At 55.7% G+C, this 12,842-nt stretch overlaps 1 protein-coding gene across 2 annotated transcripts in view; it reads left to right on the top strand.

Annotated features, from left to right (window-relative positions):
* Positions 1–1,830: 1,830 nt before the first annotated feature.
* VANGL1 (VANGL planar cell polarity protein 1) overlaps positions 1,831–12,842 on the top strand; it is a 48,876-nt gene continuing 37,864 nt past the window's right edge. Inside the window, exons 1-2 of one of the 2 annotated variants that reach the window (XM_002715738.5) lie at positions 1,831–1,970; positions 11,503–11,672. In XM_002715738.5, the coding sequence (XP_002715784.1) occupies positions 11,602–11,672 (71 nt within the window). In that variant the 5' untranslated portion in view covers positions 1,831–1,970; positions 11,503–11,601. Of the gene's footprint in view, positions 1,971–2,739; positions 2,860–11,502; positions 11,673–12,842 lie in introns of those variants that run through there. The other variant, XM_051856129.2, reaches the window with a different exon arrangement.

Here is a 12,842-nt window from a genome sequence, read left to right as displayed (position 1 = left end):
GATAGAAAAACACAGAAGATAAAGAGGACACGGCGTTTTTACCTTATTGAAGAGATGAGAGGCAAAGGCCACAGTGAGAAGGTGAGCACAAAAATGCAAAGTGCTCTGAGAAGGCATGCGGGGGAGGAGACCCCAGGAGAACCAGGAAGGCTGCACTTGATAGGAGGGATTTCACGCGGGGGAGGAGACCCCAGGAGAACCTGGAAGGCTGCATGTGATAGGAGGCATTTCAGCCGCAGGAAGACTCAGTGGGTAGCATTCCAGGGTTTGGGAAAGCTGTGAGAATGGGAAGGAGAGAGAAACATCTGCACAGGCTGTTGGAATGCGGAGCCCTGTGGAGTCTGCAGGGCATTCATATGCAGCGCCTGCTTCCCTAGTTGAGTTCGGGACAAGTGGATTTGTGAGACAAAGCCATGGCAGAGGGTGCCCAGGACACCCCCTTCATTTCTGATGCCAGCCAAGCAGGTGAGCACTCACAGCTGCAGGTGAGCGCCAGGTGAACGACAGGCACCTGGAGCCGGGGCAGGTACCCAGGGCTCCCCTAGTCAACCACCCACTTCAGCCTGGATAAAAACAAATGGCCCAGCCTGTGGCATGTACACTTGTTATTTGTAAACAGCTTATTTTGGACTTACCCTGAAAGCTTCACATGGTAAGCTAATGGGCTGTCATAACCTAAAGTGAACAAATAATGACTTTCCACCACAACTCATCAAGAATGTGTGGACCACACCAGGGCTGTTCTAACTCAAGTTAGAAGCCCCCGGCTGACTTTAGCTAGGTTTTCAAACACAAGAGTTGCTTTTTACTAAAGCTCCCCATTTCTGGACCTGCTGCCCCCTGGAGCCCGCTGGGAAGTGGAGGGATGACAGGCAGATGGTGGGGACTGCCCGACAGGCAGTGGAGCCTGGTGGCTGGGAGCAGTGGAAGTCAGCTGTCCTCAACTTGAGCGTCTTCTTAAGGCAGTAACCCTGGCAACACAAGACAAGTACATTGTGAGGAGTACAAATGTTCATGAAAATAGTTGCAAAGCATTCTTGCCTACTGGACACTGCCTCCGCCCATAATCGCCCCACAATGCTGCAAGGTGGACATTAGCAACCGTGTGGCACAAAGGCTGAGAGAGGGACCTGGCTGAGGCGGCACCACCCCCCTGGGCTACCTGCCTTCAGAGACTTGCTCTTCTAGCAGTTTCTAGGAGGCTGGGGGAGGGTTTGGAGGCACCTGCTCTATTAGGTGAGGAGGGAGGGCTGGCTGTGGCGGTTTGTGGGGGTGTGGGTGGATGTGGTTATCACGGGCCATTTCTTGGGTTGCACGTGAGGGCAGGCCCGGGGAGGGGGCTGGGGAGAGAATGAATGGGTCCAGAGCCATCCCTAAGCCGTATGACTATCTGGGCTGGGGCTCTGGTGAGGGCAAACGCCATCGTATTTTGTGCGTAATTGTGTGTGTGCGTGTAAGCTGAAGGGTGAAAGCGAGCTGGGGCGCTAGGGAGGGGTGTGGGGGCGGTGTCAATCCCTGACCACGTGTTTGCCATGTGTTGCGGGTGCCAGGGTGGGAAGCTGCTGCAAGTCTGCGTTCGGGTGTGAGCGAGTGTGTGGGGGTGGGTGGGTGGGTGTGTCTCTGGGGGTCAGTTCCCTGGCCCGCGTGACCGGGTGTGACCGCGCGCCTCTGCCTGTGTCTGAGTGCGGGCAGGGGGCTGCGGCCGCCCCGCCCTCCGCTGCAGGTGGGCCGGGCCCGCGGCGGGGCTGGCAGCGCTCGCAGCTCTTGGCTCGCGGCCGCGCCGGGCTCGCAGGGCTGGGCTCGGGCTGCGGGGCGGCGCCGGGACAGGAAGCGGAAAGCAGCAGTGCAGCGGCGGCGGCGGCGGCGGCGGGGCTCTGCTTCTACAGCAGCCCAGCCCAGCGCAGGCCGCAGAGCCGGGCCGCCGTGAGCCGAGACCGCGGGCCGGCGGAGCCCGGCCGGCCGGCGCGGAGGTGAGTCCCGCCCGGGCCCCTCGCAGACCTCCCGCGGGGAAGCGCCCCCCGCGCTTCCGCCGCACTCCCACCCCCTGGACCTAGATCCCGACTCGCGGGCCTCCAGCCTCTGGCCAGGAGCCCCCGCGACTCCTATGGACCGCACCGGCTCCTGCTTCCCGGGACCCCACTCCGCTGCCGTCCCTGCGCGGTGCGCCCCTCCTGCCCCTGCCCGCGCTCTCCGCCACGCCCCAGTCCCTCGGCTCCCGGGGTTCCCAGCCCACGCGTCGGACGCCCCTTTCTCCCCTGGCTCGCCTTTGGGGGTGCGCGTGTCGGGCCGGCCAGCAGCAGGGAGTGGCCGGGCGTTGGTGGAGGCACCGGGCGTCCGGATCGGTGGTGGCTGGCTGAGGCCGGCCGGCTGTGCCCTGCGCTCCCCGGAGCCGGGCGCACGCCGTGGTTCCCACCCCACCGCGGGGCTCCACCGGGGGCCGTCTGGCCCCTCGCCAGGCTCCGGGACAGAGCTGGCTTGTGTTCACACCTCGCTCCCAGCACTGAGCCGGCCCGGGAGGCCCGGGGGAGGGGGACGAGTCCGGTTGCGCTTGGGAGAGCGCAACAGGCAGGTAGGAGTTTACTTTTAAAAACGCCGGGGTGGAGCGCCGGCGGCCGGCGACTCCGCCCGAGGTGTCCGGGCTGGAGGCAGTCTCGCCGCGCCGGGGCTGCCTTCTGCACTCGCGCTACCGCCTGTCCTCCTGCAGCCTTTGAACTGCCCCCAAGCAACGCGCGCGGAGAAGTGTGAAGCTTTATAAAAATTTAAACGCGTCGGTGGCGGCTGCAGCGGCAGGAGTGGGCGGAGCCGCGGGGACTAGGAGCCCAGAAAATCCGGCGCTCTGGGTTCCCAGCTCCTAAGCAGGTATCATGGCCACGCCGCCCAGGTGCTGGGAGCCCCTGCCGCTGCTCGTGCAGGAGGTGTGATGAGTATGCGGCTGGCACGTGCATTTTGTTAAAAACCCTTTTGTGTATGTGTGTGTGTGTGTGGGGGGGGGGGTAGCTGGGGCTTGAAATGCATGTATTTTTAGACACTTCTTCCGAAAGCTGGCAAGCTGGAAAGAATCTGGTGTTTTCACTGACATGTTTATAAATTTTACAGGGCTGCTGAAAAATATTATAACTTGGGTCGCCCCCTCGACAAGGCTAATTAGCATTTTCCTTCCAGTGGGTGGGTTGTGTGATTACACAGCTCCCAGGCCCTTTAAGTGAGATGGCAGAAACCGGTCTGAATCCGGGAGACGTAATTAGCCATTTTATGTAACCACTAATTAGAGTTTTTAAAGTTGGGTTAAATCAGTGTGATACAGTTGGGGCTTTGATTTGTGGGAGGAAACTGTTTTATTTGACAGTTCAAAGAAATGTCACACTTCATCTCTCTGTGGGCATTTAACGTCTCCGAAAGGTTGGTGTCTCTCGCTTTGAGTGTTTTCAGTGTGACTTGGTTGCAGCTTGGTTGCAGTTTGTTGGGGAAAGCCTGAGAAGAATTTCGAGAGTGGCATATTTGTAAAGGCTGCTTGCCAAGCTGTGCGTTTTTATTGTCTTATGTATTGAGCAACAGGATGAAACCATAAAGGAAATTTAAAATTTCCTTAGCAAGCAACAATTCCATATCACACTTGTCTGCTGAAGAGTGAATGAGTGTTGAGTGAAGAAGGTATCCTCCCTCTTTATCCCTGCAACACACACACACACACACACACACACACATCTCGTGCTGCTGGCTGCCCTGGACTTGCGTGGCCCTTTGGGCTGGATGGGCCCATATCATACTCTGTTTTAAATCCTTTCGACCTTGAGCTCCTGTGAATTAGATGCTTGGGATGTTGAGCCTGTCGCAAAATTCACTGAAGGGTTATGTGTAGTTTGGGGGCAGTTTTTGATTGTTGCCTGCCCTCCTCTATGTAAATAAACAATTCTGGGAATTGCTATAGTGCTATAAATCTTCCATAGTTGAGAACACAGGGTCTGGAGTTAGTCTCTCAAAGTTGAAGCCCTGGCTCCAACTTTCTTTTCTTTTGAAGATTTATTTATTTATTTGGAAAAGATACAGAGGGAGAAGGAGAGACAGAGACAGAGAGAGGTCTTCTGTCCACTGGTTCACTCCCAGATGACTGCAGTGACCAGGGCTGGGCCAGGCTGAAGCCAGGAGCTGGGAGCTTCATCTGGGTCTCCCACACAGTGCAGGAGCCCAAGCACTTGGGCCACCCTCCACTGCTTTCCTAGGCACATTAGCAGGGAGCTGGATGGGCTCGTGCTGCAGGCGGCGGCTTAACCTGCTGCGCCACAGCACCAGCTCTCCAAGCTCCAGCATTGACCAGGTTTGTGACTTTAGTTTCTTTAACTGCAACACGAAATTCATATTTTATTTCCCTGAAGGTCTTGTTCTGAGAATTTGAATATTTTAGGCAGATGACTTATAACAGAGCCTCACACACAATAAGCACTTGGTGTCAGGCAGCTGTTGGACTGGGCCTGCCATCATCTCTCTGTACAACAAACCAGCTGTGGTCAGGGCTAGCTGTATGTGGCATGCGATTTGGGCAAGGTGCTGTGCCCTTTTCCATAACGTGGACAGAGTTAGCTGTGTTTCCAGGGTGTGCTAGCTGGAGTATGTTACTGAAGCCTTAAGAGAAAGGTGCCCGCAGGGTCTGTTGTCTGTCCCCACGCGTGTCCTTCTGTATCCCATTTCATGGACAGCACTCAGTTGAACCCAGCACCACAGGATTTGCAGTGGAAGTTAACGCTCATGAGATCTCTTTTCCTGAAGCTTAAGCATCTAGCAGGGGACAAAGGCGTCGCCCAAAAGCAAATACACACCAAGACATGCTCACCATTCCCAGCTCTTCGGAGATCTGGACCCAGCTGGGGCGGTTTCAGACAGTGAGGGATCCTGAGCCGAGAACAGGGATTCTGGGAAGGTGGGCTGCACTGATTGGCAAGGCAGGAAAAGCGAGGTCGACGTTTTCCTTCTTTGTGACCAGTGACCCAGAATCGCTCATGTATTAGGGCTCTGTTGCAATGAGAGTCATTGGTTTGCTGTGTGCCTCAAGCCCTGTGGACGCTCACTTAGGGGAGCTGGAGGGGGCGCTGTGGTTTGCATACCCTCCCTTGCAGTCCCGCAGCCCTGCAGGTGAACCCTCGAGGCACGTGTGTTCTGGTCCATTTCTCAGCATCCCCTTCTACCCTTGGGGAATGGGAAATGGAGGACGGCAGGGCACAGAATGGGAATTCCCAAATGACTTCTCTACAGTGACTGATGGTAATTGTTACAGGTGAGCTAGCATAGACCAGTGCAGTGCACGAAAAGTCAGTGTACATCATGTAAAGGAGACACGGGCCATACCCGATGCAAAAACAGCCTCCCTAACCAGAGGAATGGTGCTGACCTAAGTCATAATCACACAGTTGATGGTTGTGAGCGCTTACCCCACACTAGGCTTTGTTCTGAATGCTTCTGTGAATTTTCTCATTCAGCACCCAGCACAGGACCATGACATGAGTGAAATGTAATTCTGTCATTCCCGCTATGGAAACTGAGGCACGTTGAACAACACAGCTGCTAGGGACAGTAGCCAGGATGTGAACGGTCTTAATTCCAGGACCTGGGCTCATTGTCCTTCCTCGCTGCAGGGAAAGTAGACCCTCAACAAAATTCCTCCAGTAGTTGTGCGTCCTTGAGTACCGTCTAATTAAGATATGTGTCTGGAGAAACATGTCAGCTGCAAGAGGTGTCAGTAATCATTAGTGGACTGAACTCTTTAGACTTCTGTAGGTGATGAAGCTCTATTCAAAGGAGCCTCCATGATGTACAGAGACACCAGCGCACCACATGCCATGCTCCCTTGGAAATGTGTCCACTGCAGAGGGACAAATGGCTCCTCAAATTCAGGGGCGTCTTTGCCACCCCCAAACCAGAGCTCCTTTCGATAGCTCTGGGCAGAACTGTTGATGCTTTTATCATTTCCCTTTTCGGCGTGTATTGACCACTGTCATTACCAGAACGTATTATTTCTCTCATATGAATTTCTTAACGCCGTGTTTTCCATTTAAGTAGTAGTAGTCCGATATATTATAGGAGTAAACGGGGCTTCAGGGGAGGATTTTATTTGAGGCTGCTGCTCTGCCCTTGGCTTTTAATAAAGGTTGACAAAGGAGGTTCTTTATGACATTTGAATCTATGATGCCGCCACCACTCAGGATAAAGTAGCCTGCACACATGTCTTCTCGCTCTCATGCAGTGAGCTTTGGGGAGCTCTGACCCTGTCCCAGTGTTTGCCTCCAGCCCCCACCAAGCACTGCTGCAGCTTTTAAGGGGCTAGTGACAGTGACGGAGGAAGGGGCAGTGGCCAAAGGGACACTCAGGTCTCTCTTTTCGCCTGTGAGACTAAGGATTTAAAGTAGGTCATCCGTGGTGAACCTATGCCTGCCAACCCTTCATTCAACAGATAATTATTGGGAGCCCATCCTGGTCCCGGCGCTGGAGAAACAGGGGAAGAAAAGTGGCCCTGCCCTCGTGGAGCTGGCAATGTGTCCAGGAGCCAGCTGTGCAGTAAGCCGGCAGGCACATCAGTGTAGAACTGGAAAGTGTGATAGGAAGAGGACGGGGTGCTGGGCAGGGCCGCTCCAGGCTGCAGGGTCTAGAAAGGCAAAGGGGAGAGAGAGGTCACTGGAGGGGCGAGGGCCAGCAGCTGCACTGGTGCACGCGCCCTGGCAGAGCCCTACACCTTGAGAAGCAAGAGGGAGCCCGAGTCGGGGGCAGAAAAGCCTCTGTGTTTCATTCAAAGTGCAGCAAGGACACCAGGGGAGGGTTTGAAGCAGGGAAGCCAGCGGCATCTGCATTGTCATCTCCAAGGCCGTGCTGGCTGCTGGCCAGCCTGCGGTAGCGTGGCAGGGTCATGTCGGGGCTTCGTGTGATGGAGTGAGTTCCATACTCTGAGCTCCATCTCTATGCCTGTGTGACTGCATCTGGCTCAGGCCAGGGCAGCAGCCTATCAGTTAATTACTCCAGGAACTTGATTTCTTTTCAGGACTTTATTGCTTTCCTGATAAGGCAGCCCTTAGGACCTTATCAGGAGTTCTGTGAGTTTCTCGGGCACACAGGGGAAGTAGCTCATAAATTATCACTGCAGTGGTGAACTTCTGCAATGCTGTCTGTTACTTCCACAGGAGTTCTTACCTTGGCTCAAACTGTCCTTTAAAAAGATGAGTCCGTTTGCCTCCTATTGCTTCTCTTTCCTCCTGGCTCAGATCTTGGATAAGATAGGCGTGGGAGAAGAGAGGAAACCTGGAGGCATCGTCATGCGGTGGAGGGAGAGGGTGACTGGGATCTGGGAGAGTGAGGGGAGCTGCCTCCAGGACAGGCAGAGCTTAGTGATGGTCTGATGTGTGGCACGAGGGGGAGAAGGAATATTGAAACTGGCACAGGGGGAGGCGTCTTCAGCAGGACGATAGCATCGCTGCAGCGTAGCAAAGAATGGGCCAGGACATCCAGAGGGGGTAGAGAGGTGCTGATCCTCCCAGCGGGAGCAAGAGGTGTGTGAGCAGGCGATGTGCACTGGGGATTTGGGTCTCAGTGAGTGTTCGCTGGTCACCTATAGTGGTCAGAGTCTCTCAGGGATGGGCATTATACCGACCACCAGCCTCCGAGGAGCTTATCCCATGGTCAGCCCCGGGGTGGACGAGACTAGCGGGGTGAGTGTTGAATGTCAGGCGCGGGCATGCGGTGTTAGAGGCAGCCAGCAGTGGTACCCCAGTGCTGTGGGGCAGGGACTCGCGGAGCCGCTGGGTACACACCGCGGTGCCTGAGTGGATCCTGAGCTGGAGGTGATGTGATCTTTGGAATTTGGCTCACAACTACCTCTGGCCAGCTTTGGTGTGTCAGTGGGGTGTTGAGGATGGAGGGTGTGGGCTGAGTCAAATCGGGCATTGTGGGAGAGGAACTGGACAGGGGCATTGGTGGTGCAAGGGAAGCCTTACCAGAGGACAGCGGGGACCACTGCTTTCCTTTGAGGGACATGGCCTTAATGGACGGTAAGGTTTCCAGGGTGACACAGAGTGACACCCTCTGGCCCAGGGGGCAGGGGATGAAATGTGGGTCACCACCTGCCCGGACTTCATGTCAGGAGTCTCATTTAATCCTCACAACAGCACCAGGAAGAGATAATATTAACATGACCTTATTTTATAGGGGGCGGAGAGCATAGAAGCTCGGGGGGGGGGGGGCCTCTTCCCCAGGAGGCCATGTTAGGGTCAGCCCAGCTCTGGGGGGGCCGGGCCCGCCTGCCTGAGACCCCAGCAGCATTTAGCGTGAGATCACAGTCTGGACAGAACGGCTGGTGGAGAGTTCTGCGTTGGGAAGCAGAAAAAGATGTAGGAGTCTGGAAGGGTTCACGAGCCATTTCCTGGGCAGATGGGGCTGCCGTTAGCATCTGTGGTTAGACAGGGAAAAGCAGGTGGGACAGGGCTGGCGGGTGCTGGCGTCTGCCGGGTCAGGAGGGGCGGAGGAAGCAGCCCAGCCTGGAGGGCAATGAAACCTGAAAGCAAACTGCAATTGCCAGAACCCAGAGAATGACCGGAGACCGGGGAGGGAGGGCCACGGAGATGGGAGACTGGGGAGGGAGGACCATGGAGATGGGAGATGGGGAGGGAGGACCACGATGATGGGAGACCGGGGAGGGAGGGCCACGGAGATGGGAGACGGGGAGGGAGGACCACAGAGATGGGAGACCGGGAGGGAGGACCACGGAGATGGGAGACCAGGAGGGAGGACCACGGAGATGGGAGACCAGGGAGGGAGGGCCACGATGATGGGAGACCGGGGAGGGAGGGCCACGGAGATGGGAGACCAGGAGGGAGGACCACGGAGATAGGAGACGGGGAGGGAGGACCACAGAGATGGGAGACCGGGAGGGAGGACCATGGAGATGGGAGAACAGGAGGAGGACCACGGAGATGGGAGACCAGGGAGGGAGGGCCACGGAGATCGGAGACCGGGGAGGGAGGACCACAGAGATGGGAGACCGGGGAGGGAGGGCCACAGAGATGGGAGACCAGGAGGGAGGACCACGGAGATGGGAGACCAGGGAGGGAGGGCCACGGAGATCGGAGACCGGGGAGGGAGGACCACGATGATGGGAGACCGGGGAGGGAGGGCCACGGAGATGGGAGACCGGGGAGGGAGGACCATGGAGATGGGGAGGGAGGACCACGATGATGGGAGACCAGGAAGGGAGGACCACAGTGATGGGAGACCGGGGAGGGAGGGCCACGGTGATCCAGCTCTCCAGGCCTTCTAGGAAAGTGGGGGGGGGGGTACTGCAGAGGCCAAACTTTTTCTTAAAAACAACCTCTCTGTGTGTTTTCACACTGAACCTTTCCATCCGCTCCCTGCCAAGTAGGCTGCCATAGTTCCTTTTCATGGGTCAGAAAACGGAGACCCCAAGGAGGCACTGCCCAAGGACGCGCTGCCTTGCCCGGGTCACCGTTGGTAAGTGGTGGATGGAGGGGCCAGCCCACGTGTGCTGACAGCAGGCGAGCCTCACCCGGGGAAGGCGGGCGACATTGCTGGCGGGCTGCCACGCTCCTTTCTGAAAGTCCTCTCCCGCTGAGAAAGACCAGGCCATCACGGGGCTTTGGGAACCGGCGTCAGGGGTGCGGATGGCCATACCAGCCTTCATTCACCCAGCGCGTCTGGAGCCCGTGCTGGCTACTGTCACAGCCCTTAGCCCGCTGGGCCAATTGTGTTTTACAGATGGACGTTGAAAGAGTTCTAATAGCATGGCTGAGGTCCCACGGCTGGGAAGTGAGTCAGGTCTAGAATGGGAACCTGGCTCGGGATGCGCTATCTGCTTCTTTCGCCACAGCAACCCTGTGATTTGTGCCCATTTAACAGAGGCAGATGGAGGAGGGAGTTTAAGAAGGCAAGCGCCGTGGGACCAGTGCTGTGGCAAAGCAGGTTAAGCTGCTATCTGATCCCTGCATCCCGTATGGGTGCTGGGTCAAGTCCCCAATGCTCTGCTTCCGATCCAGCTCCCTGCTGATACTCCTGGGAAAAGCAGTTGAAAATGACCCAGGTGCTTAGGCTGGATGGAGTTCCAGGTTCCTGGCTTTGGCCTGACCCAGCCCCAGCCTCTGCAGCCATTTGGGGAAGGAACCAACAGATGTCTGTCTCTCCTTGCCTCTCTCTCTGTCTCTCTGTCTCTCTCTCTCTGCCTTTCAAATAAATATTAAAAAAAAAAAAAAAGAAAAAAAGGAAAAAGTTAGTACTTTATCCCAGGTTGTGTAGACAGCGGCTGCACTTGGGCTCTTGTTGGCAGGGAAGTGCCGGGCTGAGTCAGGACCTCAGGGACACGCCCTGGGTGGCAGACCTTGGCTGTGAAGGCCTCTTACTTTCAGAGTGAATGGGCCCGGGGCCTTTGAGGCTCTGGGGCTGAGAGGGTGGGTGGTGACTGGCTAGCCCGATTCCTGCCCTCTGGCCTCTCGCGCATTGTTGCCGGGGTCTGGAAGCCCGGCCGCCTCCTGGCGGGGGGTAAGGAAGGCATTTACAGTTCCTTTGTGTTTTCTTCACACTTCTCTCCCTGGTGCTGTTTGCAGTTTCAGCTGGGAGGGGGCTGGAAGCAGGACCCCTGCCGTGCGGGGGGTGGGGTGGGGGTGGGGCTCTGAGACCAGGATCCAGGGAAGGGCAGAACTGGTGGATCTCGGTTTCTAGAAGTTAAAGGCTTAGGATGGGGGAGCTCAGGAATGTCCTTGGAAAGGTTGCCAGCTGAGTGCATTGCGAAGCAATATCCAATGAACACGCCAGGAAAGACTGGGAGCTTGCCACAGGCGAGTCACCTGCTTGCATTTTCTAGTGTCTCCTTTTGCTCCTTGTCCTGCCATAAGCAATTTTCTGTGATTCCAAATGTCACGTAGATTCAGTGTGTCTGTGAGCCTGGGTCTTGCTTTTTTTAAGTTTACTGTTATTTATTGTTACAGCACAAGTGCTTCTATTCTTTATCATTAGCACCCGCGACAGAGATCTGATATTGCTTTCAATGAGTGAACCGTGTTTCTTTGCCTGTTCCTTTGTGTGTGTGTGTGAGGGGGCGGTTATTAAGATGATTTCTACCTTTTTATTATTGTAGATGATGTGGTAATAATCATTTTTCTTTTTAAAGCCCAAATCCCTTAAAAGCTACTTCGCTGCGTGGTGTTTAGATGTGACCAGCAAACTGGCAGTGGGGACTGGGCACCGCATGGCGGGGCTGGTGTGGGTCACGCGGCCCAGTGGCCAGCTCCAGGGAGAGTGAGGCTGTGTGCAGCAGGTGGGCCCCTTTCATGGGATTCTGCTCCCTGGGCACCTGTGCTGTCCCCTCCCCCGACCCGTCCCAGGAATCCTGTTGCCGCCTGGGTGGAGGATTTAGAATGCAGCACTTGACTTTTGATCACCTGTCTCATCGTGGAGACCCCAGAGAGGAGCAGGTTGCTCTCTGTGGAGACTCACGTCTGTCTTTCTCCCTCTCCCCAGAACTGACTGCTATTGAAGAGTGGCTGGCCTCCGACTCCCAGACTCCGCCAGGTGCGATTCTCTACCTGCTTCCTCATCAAGAGCCGGCTCTGCACTGCTATGGATACCGAATCCACTTATTCTGGATATTCTTACTATTCCAGTCATTCGAAAAAATCTCACAGACAGGGGTATGTCACTCTTCCTCCTGGGGAAGGCTGCAGGCCGCTGGGGGTTTCTGGAGTCACTCTTCAAACAATGACTTGGGGCTGGTGGGGCTGGAGAGGAGAAGCCAGCGCTGAGAGCCTGGAGCCTGCGTGGGAGGAACCTACAGGACCAGTTCACCTTTTATAGCCCCCATTAGTGCTCATGGCGGTCATTCCTCACAATTGGTTTTAGAGGAAAGCTCCCCGCAGTGGAAATGGCTCTTCCTTTCTAAGTCAGTTCTCTCAAAGCTTTGAAAAGAATGCTAATGAAAGGGTTGTTTTGTTTTTTTTTTTTAAGTGTTAATTTGCTACTTTTCAGCCAGAGCAGCTGATTCTGGCTGTCCCTTACGAATCTGCAGTGAGTCTCACACAGGGCCTGGGGGATTGGAGGGGTTGGCCTGGCGCCTGTTTCTCCCAGACTTGTCTACCAAGGGAACAAGTCTGCGTTTTGCAAATACTCTTCTGGGCAAAGGTAACCAGAAAGAGCAGGTGTGCACTGGTGTGCAGAGGGCCTGCTGTGCTGAGAGGAGCCAGCGAATGTGTAAAGAAAGAAGGGGCGGTAGCTGGCAGGCGACTGGTGCGCCTGCCTGATCTCCTCATCTGTGAAATGGGTACAGCAGTCCCCTCCTTGCGGATGGTTGAAGGTTGAATGGACTAGTTAACAGAGCCATTTGGTACACAGCCTTGGCATCTCCCCATGTCTGCAGAGAAGGCCCACTTGTCATCACAGCCCCTCCCCGACGGGCACGGGGGGAGGGGGGACAGCAGTGGGGACAGCAGTGGTGGCTGAATGCTGGGGGGAGGGGAGATTCTGTTTTGCAAAAGCTCACTGCAGATGTGGGTAACTGGTTGCACGCCCATGCATAGCAGGAGGTCTGGAAATGGGACCCCAAGTGCCAGGCTGGGTCTTCTGCTGGGCAGGAGCTTAGCCTGGGATGGTGACTGCGCTCGCTGAGGTTTTTACAGATGTACATTCTGTAATTTCCTGAAAAAATGGAATGAGAGATGTAAAGAAAAAAATTCTCAAAGACACTTAATGACACGAGAAAGTGTTGATGAGCCCTTGTTACAAAAACGAGATTGAAGACCTGGTGCCTTTATAACAGCTACCCCTGTACACTGTAAGGTACGTGTTTGCATAGGGACCATGGCTGT

Source organism: Oryctolagus cuniculus, chromosome 7, assembly GCF_964237555.1.
Source record: "Oryctolagus cuniculus chromosome 7, mOryCun1.1, whole genome shotgun sequence".
Taxonomy (NCBI): domain Eukaryota; kingdom Metazoa; phylum Chordata; class Mammalia; order Lagomorpha; family Leporidae; genus Oryctolagus; species Oryctolagus cuniculus.
The sequence above is the reverse complement of the archived record's forward strand: the minus strand, read 5'-3'. Positions and strand labels throughout refer to the sequence as shown.